This window comes from Protopterus annectens, chromosome 13.part0 (genome assembly GCF_019279795.1).
Source record: "Protopterus annectens isolate FY-2018-M chromosome 13.part0, PAN1.0, whole genome shotgun sequence".
In the NCBI taxonomy this organism is placed as follows: domain Eukaryota; kingdom Metazoa; phylum Chordata; order Ceratodontiformes; family Protopteridae; genus Protopterus; species Protopterus annectens.
The window spans coordinates 846,689,080-846,703,062 of NC_056747.1; the positions used below are offsets into that span (position 1 = coordinate 846,689,080).

Genomic DNA, 13,983 nt, shown 5'->3' on the forward strand with positions numbered 1-13,983 from the left:
TGCTGGAAGTGTTTGCAAAGGTATTTTATACCCTAGGCAAACTTCAGAGAATTTTTCTTCAGGTAGATAGCAAGTGCTTGAGATGTGATGGGAAAGATCACAGTAATTGAACATCTTTTTGGGAATGCAGAGTTGTCAGAGTTTAAAAAATTCCCTACAAAGTAGTTTGTCAGAAATGTTGGGGGAACAAATTATTCTAACAAAGGAAATAATTTTGTGCTTAGGGTATAAAATCTGAATTGCCTAGACATAGTAGGCTCTTGCTAAGTTGAATGCTATTGGCTGCCAGAAAAAGCAATTACTTGAAAACTGGGAAATCAGAATGTAAACCAACTGTAAGTAAAGTATTGAATATTGTAAAGGAGATAAAATAATTAGAGGATGGGGTCTTTAGAAAAGGGGAGGAGCAAATTATGTAGAAATGGAATTTGTGGCAACAGTACATGCAGAATTAAATGCACAGGAGGGAGGAGTGGTGAAATTTTAGGTATGGCAGGACTTGAGCAATTTACATAATGTTGGAATGGATGATTAACGAAAACATGTATGTATAATGCATGAAGTTAATGAAAATGTGAGTTTTTCTATAATTGCATATGTACCCATATCTTCATTCAATGTGTAAAGTTAATAAAGGTGCTTTTTAAATATTACACTTTATCATGCCTAAATGCTCATCCACATTTGTATTTCTGTGGCAGAGACTTGTGTTAAAACATCTACTGTGTTGAACATATTAATATGCTTTACTTTCATCAACAGAAGGGGGGGGGGCTGAGAGAACCCAACAGAAAATAGTGGTGGCCTCTTGTGTGCCTGTTACTTATGATAACCATGTCATACAAATGTATTTATGCTGAGTTCTTGCATCATAATTTTTATTTTATTTCAGTGGCAAATTTGTTTATAGTTGCTTTGTTATATAGACTGATTTGTCCCTCTCCCTCTTTTTATTGTTGTGTGTAGGCTAAGATGGATACTTTGGCAGCAGCAGAGCTGGATGACACAGAGGGTGACTCAGAATGTCAAACATCTATATTGCATTCTCCCATTCAATCAAATACAAGTTCCCCCATGACGTTTTGCAGCCCACCTTCTTGCAAATCCCTTCTGAGGCTTCAAGTCCCTGAATATACCAGACTGAAGTCTTGGCCCATCGGGCTTATTTTCTCCTTTACTCCAAACATAAAACTGTCTTTAGAGGTTAATGGATTTCTGAAAGTCTTGTCACTGCTGGCTTGTTTTGATGCACTTGGTCAGAATCTGGGCTACAGAGTTCACACCAATCAGCTGAACACGGGGATTGTATCCATTCGCGCTCTTCCACAGGTAAAATTTATATGCTAGTGTTTCAGTTACAGTTTTGAACTGTTTTTGCTGTGGGGTTTCAGATTTGTCATTTATAAATATGTTGCCACATTACAACTACTTGCCTCCACAAGACCTTTAAAAGATAAGCTACTGTCTATTAGGACTCTAGCATACCTCTCAAATGTCCAGAATTTCCCTTTATATTTTTAGTCTATTCCTTGTAAAATCTGTGGTTTTCTGGCAAATCACGGAACAGACTATTAAAGTCTCTAAATGTTGACATATTTGAATTTCAGACTTCATATCCTTCAGAAAATGCATGCTAACACAAATCATGTTATTCTCGCAACTTTCTTGGTTAATAAGAGCAGTATTTAAAATATGTCCCTATTCTTGGGCCTTTGTCTCCCGATTATTTTTAGGGTTTGTCCAGGTTTCCTTCACTAACAGTTTGAGAGGTATGAGAGTCTTGGTGGGACGTTTTTCCCCATATACAGTAGTCCTTGCCAAATTCTACAGAAGCAGTTTTCTTGACCTTTCAAATGTTCTTGACTTAAATTTTGAAATGTTTCTGAGCAAGTTGATGTCCAGGTAAACTCCTACTAGTCTTTAGTTTAGCTATTTTTTGGGGGCTTTTATTTATGTGGTTATTTGTTGTTTTAAATAACTGGTGGATTTCATCTCGCTTCCAGCTCAAATGGGAACCTGCAGTTAAGAACTTTTGAAAGGTCAAGAAAACTGCTTCTGAAGAATTTGGCAAGGACTACTGTATACAGTCCTTGGACCCCTGTTCTTGTTTATCAGCAGACCAGCAGAAATGTGGGAAGAAATTCAGAATGTATAATGTTCAGTTGTATTTTCAGATAACTCCTTTAAGAGCTAGATTAATAAAATTGAACATGCTTTTCTTAGCCCAGTCCGGAATGCAGGCATTTTCACTTAGCAGTGGTGCTTCATTGTATGAACTAGACAATTCACTGTGGATTTTCCCTTTCGATTGCTTTTTTGTGTTGATGTCATACTTTTGTCTTAGTATTATCATTTGACAAAGAACTGAATGTCAGTCGGATATGTAAACTGCCCAATTTTTTAATGCCAGAAGTATCCTAGTGCACATCGTCTGCTCTGGGCAGAGAGATTTATTATCAGAATAAAACTCCTTCAAGATCCATATAATAGAAATAGACCATTATAAAACAATAACCTTCCCTTGATATTGCCTTGAAAGCAAGGGGGGGGACCACCTACATTTTTACACAGTATTCTTATTACCGTTTGTTGGATGCTACAGCTCGATATGGCTCACGACCCTGACTTATTTGTGCAAATGAGTGCCTTACAGCATTGATATATTTTTCTGTGACTTCTATATGATTACTACTGTTATAGCTCTCACACATGCTCTCTCTCTCTGTTTATAGGTTCATAACATGCAGTCCAAGAGACCATTAAAGAAACCAGCCCAAATTCCAAGTTGCCACAAGTCACTATCTGGTTAAGTGAAATGTTAAAGGTCAAACAGTAGGCAAATGAAAGTGGAAAAGATTTAAACTCTGAACCCTTGGCACAGGAAGCAGGAGCTGTAGCTTTAAACTGACTGTCTTTATTAAAGTTTCTTGCATTTCGGTTTAGTCTCTGCTGTTTTCCCACATATCTTTAGCTACTACTCTTCCTTCATGATCTGGCCGTCTAGGTTAACTTTTGTTGTCTCTCCATCACCTTCCCTCAGCTAGCATCCTTTGCTTTGTTAGTACTTCATAACCAGGCTTGCTAACTTTTTTGTTCTTATACCAGTCTTCTGCATCTTTCCAACCCTAGCTGCACCTGAGTAATTCTCCCTCCCCTCTACCCTTCTATCCACTAACCCTAGCGGTTGTTCTTTCTGTGAATCTACCCATAATTGCATTACGTCCCACATATTTTCATCTTCCACCCTTAAAACATCCAATAGCTGCACTCCCCCACCAGTTCTTATGTTTCTCAGAACTATCAAGTCTAACATCTGAAATCCTCCTTGGGGAATCTGCAGTTTGGTTTATCCTCTTACTGTTCAGCATTTTTTCTGTGAATCTTCTCTGCTCAGGGACGTATGTATCCTCTACCATTATACAGTGTAATGTCGCACAGTTCTGTAGGAGAGTGCGCTAGCCCCTGACCCTACCAGTTTGCTCCTAATCACTGAGCTAGCACACTTGATTCTGTTTTCTATCACTCCCACAGTTTGGATACTGTCCTGATTTGCGTCTTTCGTTTTTTTCCGGTTAAGGATCGCCACAGCGGAACTCCGGTCCGCTAATGATTGGCAGTAGAGTTTTGCGTGCTGGCTTGCCAGGCCTAACGCACAACCTTCAATGAAGGAATGCCCATTCTTCATGTTGCCACACAGAAGACGCTCTAACTGAGAATTGAACGGGCAACGTCTAACTGTGAGGCGACAACGCTACCGCAGCACCACCACTGCTGTCCTGATATTTATTGTAAAAAAAATAAATATATATATACACACACACACACACACACACACACACACACACACACACACACACACACACACACACACACACACACACACACACACACACACTACATTTGATCAAAGCACCAACTCATGCTAAATATTCTCTTTGCTGTCAGAGGCAGGACAGATACAATAACACTTCCTCTTTTGCCTGGGAGAGAGAGGAGCACAATGTGAAGTGCTGACTTTGATTTAAGACAGTCAACCTGTTCAGCCACGGACACAGAAGGGCAAAACTTCTGGTCTGTCTTGCTACCCAGAGAATAGCATTGGTTGGAGGGGGAGTTAAGTGCAGTGATCACTTGGAGGGCTTCACATTGCAACCCCCAACTTTTGCAGGATCACTATCAAAAGGCTAAGGAAGTAAGAACCAGAGGTTGAATATACCTTCCTGGAGGTAAGCCCATTCTTCAGATAGTCTCCTGGTCTGTGTGTTGTGAGCTTGCCTTCAGCTAACAAGGGGGCTTAAGTTTGTGCTCACCATTTGTTTTGATGAATGATGAGGGACCTGGGAGTGGTGCAACTTCAACCACCGCAGTAGGGGTGCATCACAAGGTTATAGGCTCTGCTTATCCTACTGACTGACTTACTGGAGCTCATGGAGTGGCCTTTGAATTAGCTGAACATAGCTCAGTGGTAGAGCTCAGGACTGATGATTTTTCATTGAAGGCTTTCACCCCAGGTACATTAGGGCTCAGTGCCCTGGGTCGAGGAGTGCCCATTAGGGGCATTCCATATCATAGTCGGCAGTTTAAGCCCTAGACTTTAGATGACTGTTCAAAGCCTGATGGGGCCCTACCCTTAGGGGTGTGAGAGCACATACTTTGGTTGGTCTCTTTGCAGGTATGAGGAAATCTCCACCCTGCTCTTGTCTTGTGTCCTTTGACAAGACACATGGTGTCCACCTTTTGCACACTTATTCACAGGTTACGTAGCCTGTACTTGAATGCAGTTTAGCTGGAGCTGGAAATGACTTGGGGTCTGCCTTCCATCTTAACTTCCTTTTAGGAATCAGGAGACCCAGAGGCTATTGAACCAGCAGTTGTATTCTTGACTGCTGTGTAGGACTGTCATTTAGATAGCAAATCTCCATTTTTCCCTTTTCTTACAGAATTATACATTGGGTAGTTAGTCACTTTTGGGCATGTCCTAGAACACATAGCTTCTCAATAGAAAAGACTTCAGTCAGAGGCCAAGCTACTTCCACAGAGGTCTTGGAACAGGCCTTGAGCTTACTCCTCATAGGGGTCAAAGAGGTTGCCCCAGGCTCTGAACCTATTCCTAAAGAGGTAACTGAGAGTCCTGCTGTTCTGGAACTAGGCCAGTGGTTCCTTCTCACCTTTGCTTAGTCCCAAATGGGATTGAAAGCTTCTTTGTAATCCTAAACCTCAGTGACTTCAGTAAGCATATCCTTAGCATCAGGCTCTTGATGGTGATTCTCGAGCGAGAGGTTCAGCTTTTGAAATGTTAGTTGTTGCTAGACATGAATACCTTTTGGTCTTAAATGTCTAGAGTCAGCAGAGAAGGCTTCTTTTTGCCACTTTTGGTTGGACACAGCTTTCAGCAAACATGCCTTTCCTCTGAGTTTAGAATGCTCACCAACATGCTAACCATAGTTGTAAAGGCCTTTCAGCAAAGCAATTGTATTTTTACCCCTTTCTGATTGATTGGCACTTGGTAACTCCATCAAGAGTGTCCCTGGTAGCATGATTGGGTAATTCCAAGGCTTTAGTCTTGGGATTAACCATAAACTGGGAGAGAATCCCTCACAAAGCCCTTCCAAATGGATTGCCTGGATCAGTGCTTTGCTGGCCATTCTTTATGATCATTACAGTTTATGAAGAGAGTTCCTGGAGGGCATTGCTTTGACATCCTGGGTGAAGTCACAGTGAAGGGTCCAGGTTTGGATTCTTTTCCCTCTAGGCTTGATGTCTGCTGTTGTCTCCATGATGTGTTTTATATGTTTGAGAATGTGTATGTTGCAGTAAATGTTGATCATTGCAGCTGCCGAATCACCATGTGCTCAGTGATCTTTCCTTGATGTTAGATTCTTGTCACCAGGCCATGGAGTTATTAAAAAAAAAAAAAAAACAACTCCCCATACCAGTTTACAGGTAAGCTTCTCCTTCCTACAGCTGTACCCTACATAGATGCTTTCCTGGCAGACTGGCTTATCTCCGCTCCTTTATGGTTCAAGGAAGTGGTGGCCCCATGTGAGCCAGGTGGACTGACATGCATTTCTCCTGATACTAAGGTTAGTAGAGGAATTGCTGGCAGGTTCCTTCCAGATCTGACCAGTAACAAATCTGTTATGTATAGATAAGCAGTATCTGTACCCCTCTTTCAGGGGAGGTGATGCTCTGTCAGCTCACTTTGTCTCAGCATTTTACATTCTAGATGAAGTTGAACATATTATTAAACTCCCTGAGCTGCTGCTCAGTTCTGTTTTGGAACTGCAGATTCAGGAGCCACAGCTGGTTTGTGTGTTCCTGAAGTGAGTACATCTGAAGATTAGTGTTTGCCACTTGATAAAATGCAGTTATCCACTTACTGTACTTAAGCAAGGCAGGGGGGCAGTTAACAGTAGATGTTTTACAATAGCCATTAGAGAAGATTTCCTTGATTCCATGCCTAATCAAAGTTACAGAAAATACCAAAATTTGTCCTTGGTGCCCTTGACCAAGAAGGGTAAAGTTTCAGATTATTGGGTATCTCTTGGTAATATAGGTAGGGGACAAGCTGATGTTCACTGATCACATGCACTGGAGCATGGGTATGCCATCACTGCAGACTTGGTTCTCCCAGGATTAAGAATATTTCCCTATATAAGTTTTGTCTTTGTTCATTAAGTAAACAGTTCTTGCCCCTAGCCACACTATGATGGAATATTCCATTCCACGGATATGAGATTTCACAAAGGTAACACATGGCAGTGCCTTCCCTGCAAATGGACAAAACCCATGTGTTAATGGTTATGTCTATCTAGATCTTGTCATTCAGTGGGGAAAGAATTAATGAGCCATTTGGTTTGTTCAGAACTGAGGGTCAGTCTTGGAGATAAAGGCCAGAGAAAGGGAAATAAATTTAGCACTCTGTAAATGCAATAGATACCAAGAAAAGAGTATTCCGTGACAAGAAATCCATGTTACATAAACCAAGTAGCTTCAGCAATGGTAGAAAGAGATTTAAAGTTCAGGAGCAAGACTCTTCTAAAGACGTTGTGGGCAACATTCAGCTAAAACAAAGGGCCAGATTTATGAATGCCTACTGTAAGTGTATACCATTCTGAGTAAATAGACCACACAAGCATAACACTCACCTTTTTCCTCCTAATTTTAGTTTTCTTACTGATTTGTATGCATTTATTTTATGAATCTGTCTTTGTTGACTGGTTAAAGTCTTGACTGGGTAAAACCAATTTTTAGAGGAGGCCCAGGGAGAAGAGTTCCACGAGGCACATTTATAGTTGCAGGGTAAAACATCTATACTATACGTGAGCTTATTTACATGATTTTTAAATATTTCTTACATGAACATAGCATTTAAACACACAGAAATTAATATACATTAGCTAATTATTGAATAGAAAAATAGTTAATATATTTATAGCATGTTAGCTACAGGGAAAAGATCAAACTGAACTGTTTTTGGGGTGAGTAATTTACAGACAAGTAGTAATGTAGCTTAAAAATTGATGGTAAGAGAGAGATGAAAGGAGAAATGATGGAAATGAGTAGGAAAATAAATTGACAGAGGAGAAAATAGTGTAGGGGTGTGAGAAAAGGAGGAAGATTAACTTTAGGAAATTAGTGCACTATGTGCAGGAGCAATAAGGTACAAAAAATTGGGAAGCAAAATGACTGTAAGAGTTGAAGTACCCTGAGTAAAGCTACCCAGGTGAGCAGGAAGAACATAACCACCTTTGGCATATGTGCTGATTATGCAAAGGTTTGAAACTGTTTTAAGTTTTTTGTTTCTTTTAACTGTGTGGGGATTTCATTCAAGAGTTTATACACACAGTGGGAGGACAGAGAGCGTCCGTCAGTGCTGGGTGTCTTACTGATGCATGGTAAGAGTTTATTGCTAGAGCAAAGGTCTCTAGTGGGTGGGTAGTACAGTGGAGTATTTTGTAATGTTTGGTATTTGTCTAGAGAGGTACAGTAGGTTGTGGGCAATGATTAGTTGTGAGTATGTCAACTAGTTTAGGAGTTCAAGCCAGTTTAATTGTTTTAATGCAAGATAGTGGTGTGTTTTATAAGGTGGTTGGTTGCAAATTTAGCTATTTTGTCGTAAGAGGCTAGTGCAGTTTTATACGTAGTTTGTTATTTGTAAGAATAGGGAAAGCATATAACAGAGAAAGAAGGAGGTATGTTGCTGCTAAGGTAATACTTGCTTTATCTGTCAGGTTGCGTTTGCCCCTGTAGAGGGAGCTAAGTTTTCTTGAAGGAATGAAGTATGTGGTGATCAAATTTGAGGGTGTCATCTGTTATGACTCAAAGCAGTTTAGCTTGGATTATAGTTTTTTTTTTTTGTGTTATTACCTGAGGTAATGTGAAATGTGCATTTGATTAAGATGGTGTTTTGAAATGGCATAAGATTTTTTTTTGTATTGGCTTTAAGCAGCAAGTTAGATTTTTTAGCCATATTTCAATGTCAGTGAAAGATTTTTGAGTGATTTCCTGTAATATTATGGATGGGGCAGAGCAGATGAGGGTTGAATTGACATATTGTATGAGTGGTAAGTGTTGCAGCAGTATGAAGTTTATTTATGGAAATATTAAATAGAAGGGAGCTGAGTATTGACCCTTGAGGATACCAACAGAGATTGGTTGAAATGCTGAAAGGTTTTGCTGCCGATTGTATAAATAACTGTGAAACCAGGAGAGGGAGGGGTAAGTGGGACCTAGAGTTTCAAGTTCAGAAAGGAGCTTTTAGTGAAACACTGTGCCAAATGCTTCAGAAAGGTCAAAGAAAAGTGAAGAAGCAAGGTTGCCCTCATTTCTGCATTGGTTTACTATGTTGGTGAAATTGAGAAGGGCAGTAGTAGTACTGTGACTGGGCCTGAGACCATGCTATGTGTTGGAGAGGAGGTTGTGTTTGGTTATGTGTTTCTTAAGCTAAGAGCGAATACATTTCTTGAGGATTTTACAGAGGGGTGATAGGATAGCAATAGCTTTATAGTTTGACTATTGAAGTACCTTCTTTTTGAAGGGGTATAATGGATTTTTTCCAGATGTGTGGGAAATAGTTTTCAGTTACTGGTTGAGAAGACTGCAGACAGGGAAAGCTAGTGCTTCTGTACCTATTTTGAAGAACACAGTAGGAATGTTAGCAGCTGAGGTTGTTGCTTTTAATTTGGCTAGAAATTTTTTATGGTTGATGTTGGGACAGGCTTTTCGAGAATAGATGGAAGTTGGAGGGGTAGAGAGTGAGGTGGTCATTGATTAGTGATAGAACCGACTGAATAAAATGAGTGCTTAACTGAGTAGCAATGGACTCTGAACTGGAAGCACAGAGTGCAGTGGTACGGTCAGAGTGTAATAGTTTTATTTAGAGAGAACCAAAAAAAGTTTGGGGTTTTGGTGCTTTTGTTGCTGATTTTTAACACGAATCTTGGTACAGTTTCTGATATCTAAAATTTTGGTAGGCATGTGTTTTATTACGCCATTATCTCCATGCTTTATGCCTTCGCAGAATGTTTGGTTTCGTTTGTCAGCTATGGTGCTGTTAGTTTTTATCCTTCTTGTCCTAACTGGTGCTAAACCATTTAGTACTTTTAGGAAGGTGTAATTGAAGTAATTGCTTTATCTACAGGCATGTACTTATTACATCTCAGCTGTAGCAGGACAGAACTGTAATATGTCTGTCAAATTTGGTTAAAATTCGTACTTGTTTATAGATTGTGTGAACCATGTTGTTGCCTGTTTACACATATCGGGAGGTGGTTACTTTTGATATCTGGTAGGCAGCCAGAGGATTTTTTTTTGAGGTTTGTAAATATCAAGTCCTTTATGGACTGGCCCTGTTAGTGCTTTAGTTGATTCTGGTGATGAAGCTTATTAGTTGGGTGAAGCCAAATAGGTGAATATAGTCATTGGGGTTTATGGGTTGCCAGTCTATATTCAGATAATCTAAGATGGCTTCCTGGGAAATGTCAGATATCCAGTGTATATCTTTGGCTGTGATGATGTTGCCTGGTATGTATACTGTTGAGATGCACATAGATTTCTTTTGGTTGATTTTGAGGTGTGCTTTCAGAAGTTCAGCTTTATTACATTTTGGGATATTTATACGGGCTGGAGTTATTCCCAAGTTATTTTTATAAATAGCAATGCTACCTGCTGTTAAGTTTTCTGTCTGTTCTGAGCATGTTAAAACCTGGGGGAATAATTTAATTGGGTATAAAGACCCTGTGTTTCTACAGTGTAGCCAAACAATCCACTTATGTTGTGCTGACAAGGTCATAAGAAGGCCGAAACGTGCATATCCACATCTAGTGGTATTTGGCTTTTTTGGCTTAAATGTATCCACAAAGACTTAAAAAGAAAAAGTAAAACATGATGGGCATTCAGTAGCCATATAGCTGAAACACTTGATGCCCTTAAGGTGTCATTTGCATATATTCCCAGGGCCTCTATTACAAGAGGTTTAAGGTATCATACGGTGAGAATGCTAGCTTGGCTAGATTTTTCTTGTAGTTTTTACTAGTCAGTTATTTCTTATTTTAACCAGGTTTCAGTGGCAATTAGAATGTTTCTAAGGAGTGAATTTTGTTGATGTTTCTGAGGCTGATGTTAAAAAGAATGAGGTTAGGTTCATTGCCTAATGGAAAAATTGTGTTGGGAGCATTGGAAAGTAACGGATTTGCCATGGTGGGTAGTTGATGTGTGAATCCAGGGTTAGAATGAATAGCTCCACTTAGTTTCAGGATGGAGGTAGGGTGAGTAGAGGTATGGAGCCATTTGCATTTTGTATCTGAGTTTACGTAACTTTTAATACATGTATGAGAGAGCACAGATCTGAACCTGTATATTGGAACAGAGGAGAGATAGGGAGAGTGTGTTTTTTGATGTATGTGCGTTTGTGATGGAGTTTGGATATGATGTGGGAATATTATGGTAGTGAAGTGAGCAGGTGCTGAGTGTACAAAACAGCAATTGACTTACTGTCTTTTGAGCTGAGATGGTGAAGTTTAGATGGTGGTAGACAAAGGTGAAGGTTTGCTAAGATAATTGCAGTATAATACATTGGTGAAATGAATGTTACAAGGAATAGAGAGAGAGAGAGAGGTGTGGTAAAGGGTGGGGAGAAGTTTGCAGGGTTGTATATAGATAGTGTAGAGTGGTTAGGTTGTGTGCAGAAAGCTGTGTGGTATGAGTTTGTTGGTGGGGGGGGGGGTGAAGATTTCAGTAGTGTATAGCTGAGGGAAGAGACCAAAAATGTGTATTGATGAAAAAGATAGTCCAAAGTAATAGCTGTAAGCTGTTTATATATGGGTGAGTGGATGGATAAAGGTTTTGGTAAGCAGGAATGTGTGTGGGGAGAAAAAGTGGGTTGAGAATGTCTGTAAAGTTTTAAGTCTGTGGAGTAAGCTACAGCAGGAATTGACGGATCAAAATTGGAAGAGGGTTTTTAATGTACATGTCTTTAATAGGTGGGTAATGTGCATTAAACTGTGGGAGGAGTTGAGAGAGTAAACATAAGGGTCCAGGGAGTGGCTGGGGAATTGAGGGTGGGAGAGAAATGAAGCTGGCTGAGAGAAAGTCTATGCAGCAACTTTAGCACAAGTAATTGTAAAGGGACCCATTTAAAATCATATACATTACTAATTATGGACTAAAATGCTTAGTTAAATTTGAGGACATGCAAACTTTTTCCTAGCCCAAATTAAATTGGATAACAATAGATAAACTGTTAAAGTGGGGTGGAGGGAGACGGTAGCCCACGTTTCCTTAGCCTGAACAGGTGCAGTTGCTTTTACAAATAATTACAAAGTACGATTACAAATAATTAACTGAGAAGATGTAAGCCTTGTAATTGAACAGGGACTGCAAACTCAGTTATCAAATAAGAGTTGAGTTGACTTGTACTTGCTAGTTTACATGCCCTTTGCAAGTTGAAAAGGATAGTAGAATGTTGTAATCAAGGGTTCAGTAGTAGATGTGCGATACCTAGTTTTTGTAAAAGAACCCAAACTGTAGTTTGAAGTTGCCTAAAAGAAATGTGGTAAGAAATAACAGTTAAGATGTTAGTTTTTAAAGCAGAGAGTCAAATGCATCTAGAAATGGTGTGCACGTTTACAATGAAAGGAACAAGAAAAAACAGCTACAAAACAGCTGGAGTTCCATCATACATTGCCATATACATGCATGTAAGGCTGTAAGGAATAAGTTACATATAAATATAGAGTAACGTGCAAGATCTGTATAACTTCATCCTAATGTATAAATGGTGATACTAGCAACCTTGCAGCATCTGCAGTGGTAGTTAAATACATTCCATCACACTGATACACAGTGCAAAGGTCTAGTACAATACTGAATGTGTCATAACAGTAGCCATCTAATTACTCACCATAATGACCCACAAAATAAAGATTTATGTACATTACATAAAAAATAAGTCAGTATGTGTAACTGGAATTAAAACAGCAATGAAAACTTACGTGTTGTGATGAAAAGACAAGTGACTGCAACAGAAGTAAAGGAGACAAGAGTGTAGATAAAGGGAGTACTGTAATCTCTAATCTCATATCACTAGCTGTAGTGTAAGGATATGCAAAAGCATTGGCTGGGCCCATCTAGTATTGCAAGGAGCGTGAGGCAAAAGGCGCTAAAAGGTCTAGGATTACAAAGAATAATTTAATAAAAAAAAAACACTGCAAAGAGCAGAAGTAATCACAGTAGTAGGAGACAGCGCAGGCAACTTTAGCACAAGTAACGGTTTTCTTGCAACCTTAAATATCTAGAGTGATTCTTAAAGGTTACCACAATGTGTAGACCACATCTGCACTTAGTCTAATCTTTCTGAGTGAATAAACAGCATAAAAAATGTGGTAGGAATGTTCTTGAATACAGATTGTGTACATTTAATGTAGGAGTTCATGAATCTGGTCCAAAGCCTTTCTCATCTGCTTGCACACTGAAAGCCACAATAGCTAAAAGGTAATTGTAACAGTATAAAATCTGAGGCTGATATCAAAGAAGTGACAGAATATGGGCTAAAATGTGAACCATGTTTGGAAAGGAAGCAGTCTGTGATGTTTAAAGTCACCTACATGCATAGCCAGCCTTAGGCATCGGCCAACTTAGGCGGCTGCCTAGGGCTCCGCTGTAGCAGGGGCGCTTTTCCAGTATTTATTTGGTGCAGGTAGACCAGGATGGGGTGGTAGGGGGCACCGCGGAGCTCTTTTGCCTAAGGCACCAGTTGACCTAAGGCCGCTCCTGCCTACGTGGCAAGAAGATTCAACTTCAGTATGAAAATGACCTGTGTAATTAATACCCAGAAACTGAACTTTACCGAAACTGATAAATTATACTGACTTTTTTTCTGGTTTTCAATTTTCACACACTGAAAGCTCTGAACAACCTGTTGATCAGTGTGCAGCCATCTTGAATTCTTGCAATTATCTAGATATTTTCAGATCTAAACAGGTTGGCAAGATTATAATGACAAAGCTGGCCACTTTTCATTTAATGGTCTGATAATGGAGAGTGGATGTAGAACTTTCCAACTAGTGACAATTCCATGTAAAGTTGCCCATGAGATGTCAGCCGTAGATCGCTTGAGTTCCTGCTGTTTAAATTCTTCTTGAGGACACTGTAGTCTCCTGCTCCTGCGCAGCCCTGGCTTTGGATGTACTGGCGATGTGAAAATGAATCAGTGATGTGAAGTGTCCAGCAGGTACTTCAAAGTTCGGTACTGTACATGTGCTCCTATTGCATTTAATATATATGTAGAAAGAGTTAATTGCAGACTATTTGAGTGGATGTTTCACAGAACAGCGTGGCTCATAACTTGCAGTAATTTGCAAAGTTAACCTGTATATAACCACTGTGGTTCACTCTTGGGGGGGGGGGGGGGGGATAAAATTTGTCCCACTGGTTGGAGTTGGCAGTCTGAGTACAAGCCTTGTATGATAACTTTCTTCTATC

At 39.7% G+C, this 13,983-nt stretch overlaps 1 protein-coding gene across 1 annotated transcript in view; it reads left to right on the forward strand.

Moving 5' to 3' along the window:
• Positions 1-13,983, forward strand: part of MYO19 (myosin XIX) — a 1,187,636-nt gene that overhangs the window by 1,146,860 nt on the left and 26,793 nt on the right. The window contains exon 17 of the mRNA XM_044054569.1: positions 967-1,329. Within this exon, the coding sequence (XP_043910504.1) occupies positions 967-1,329 (363 nt within the window). The remainder of the gene's footprint in view (positions 1-966; positions 1,330-13,983) is intronic.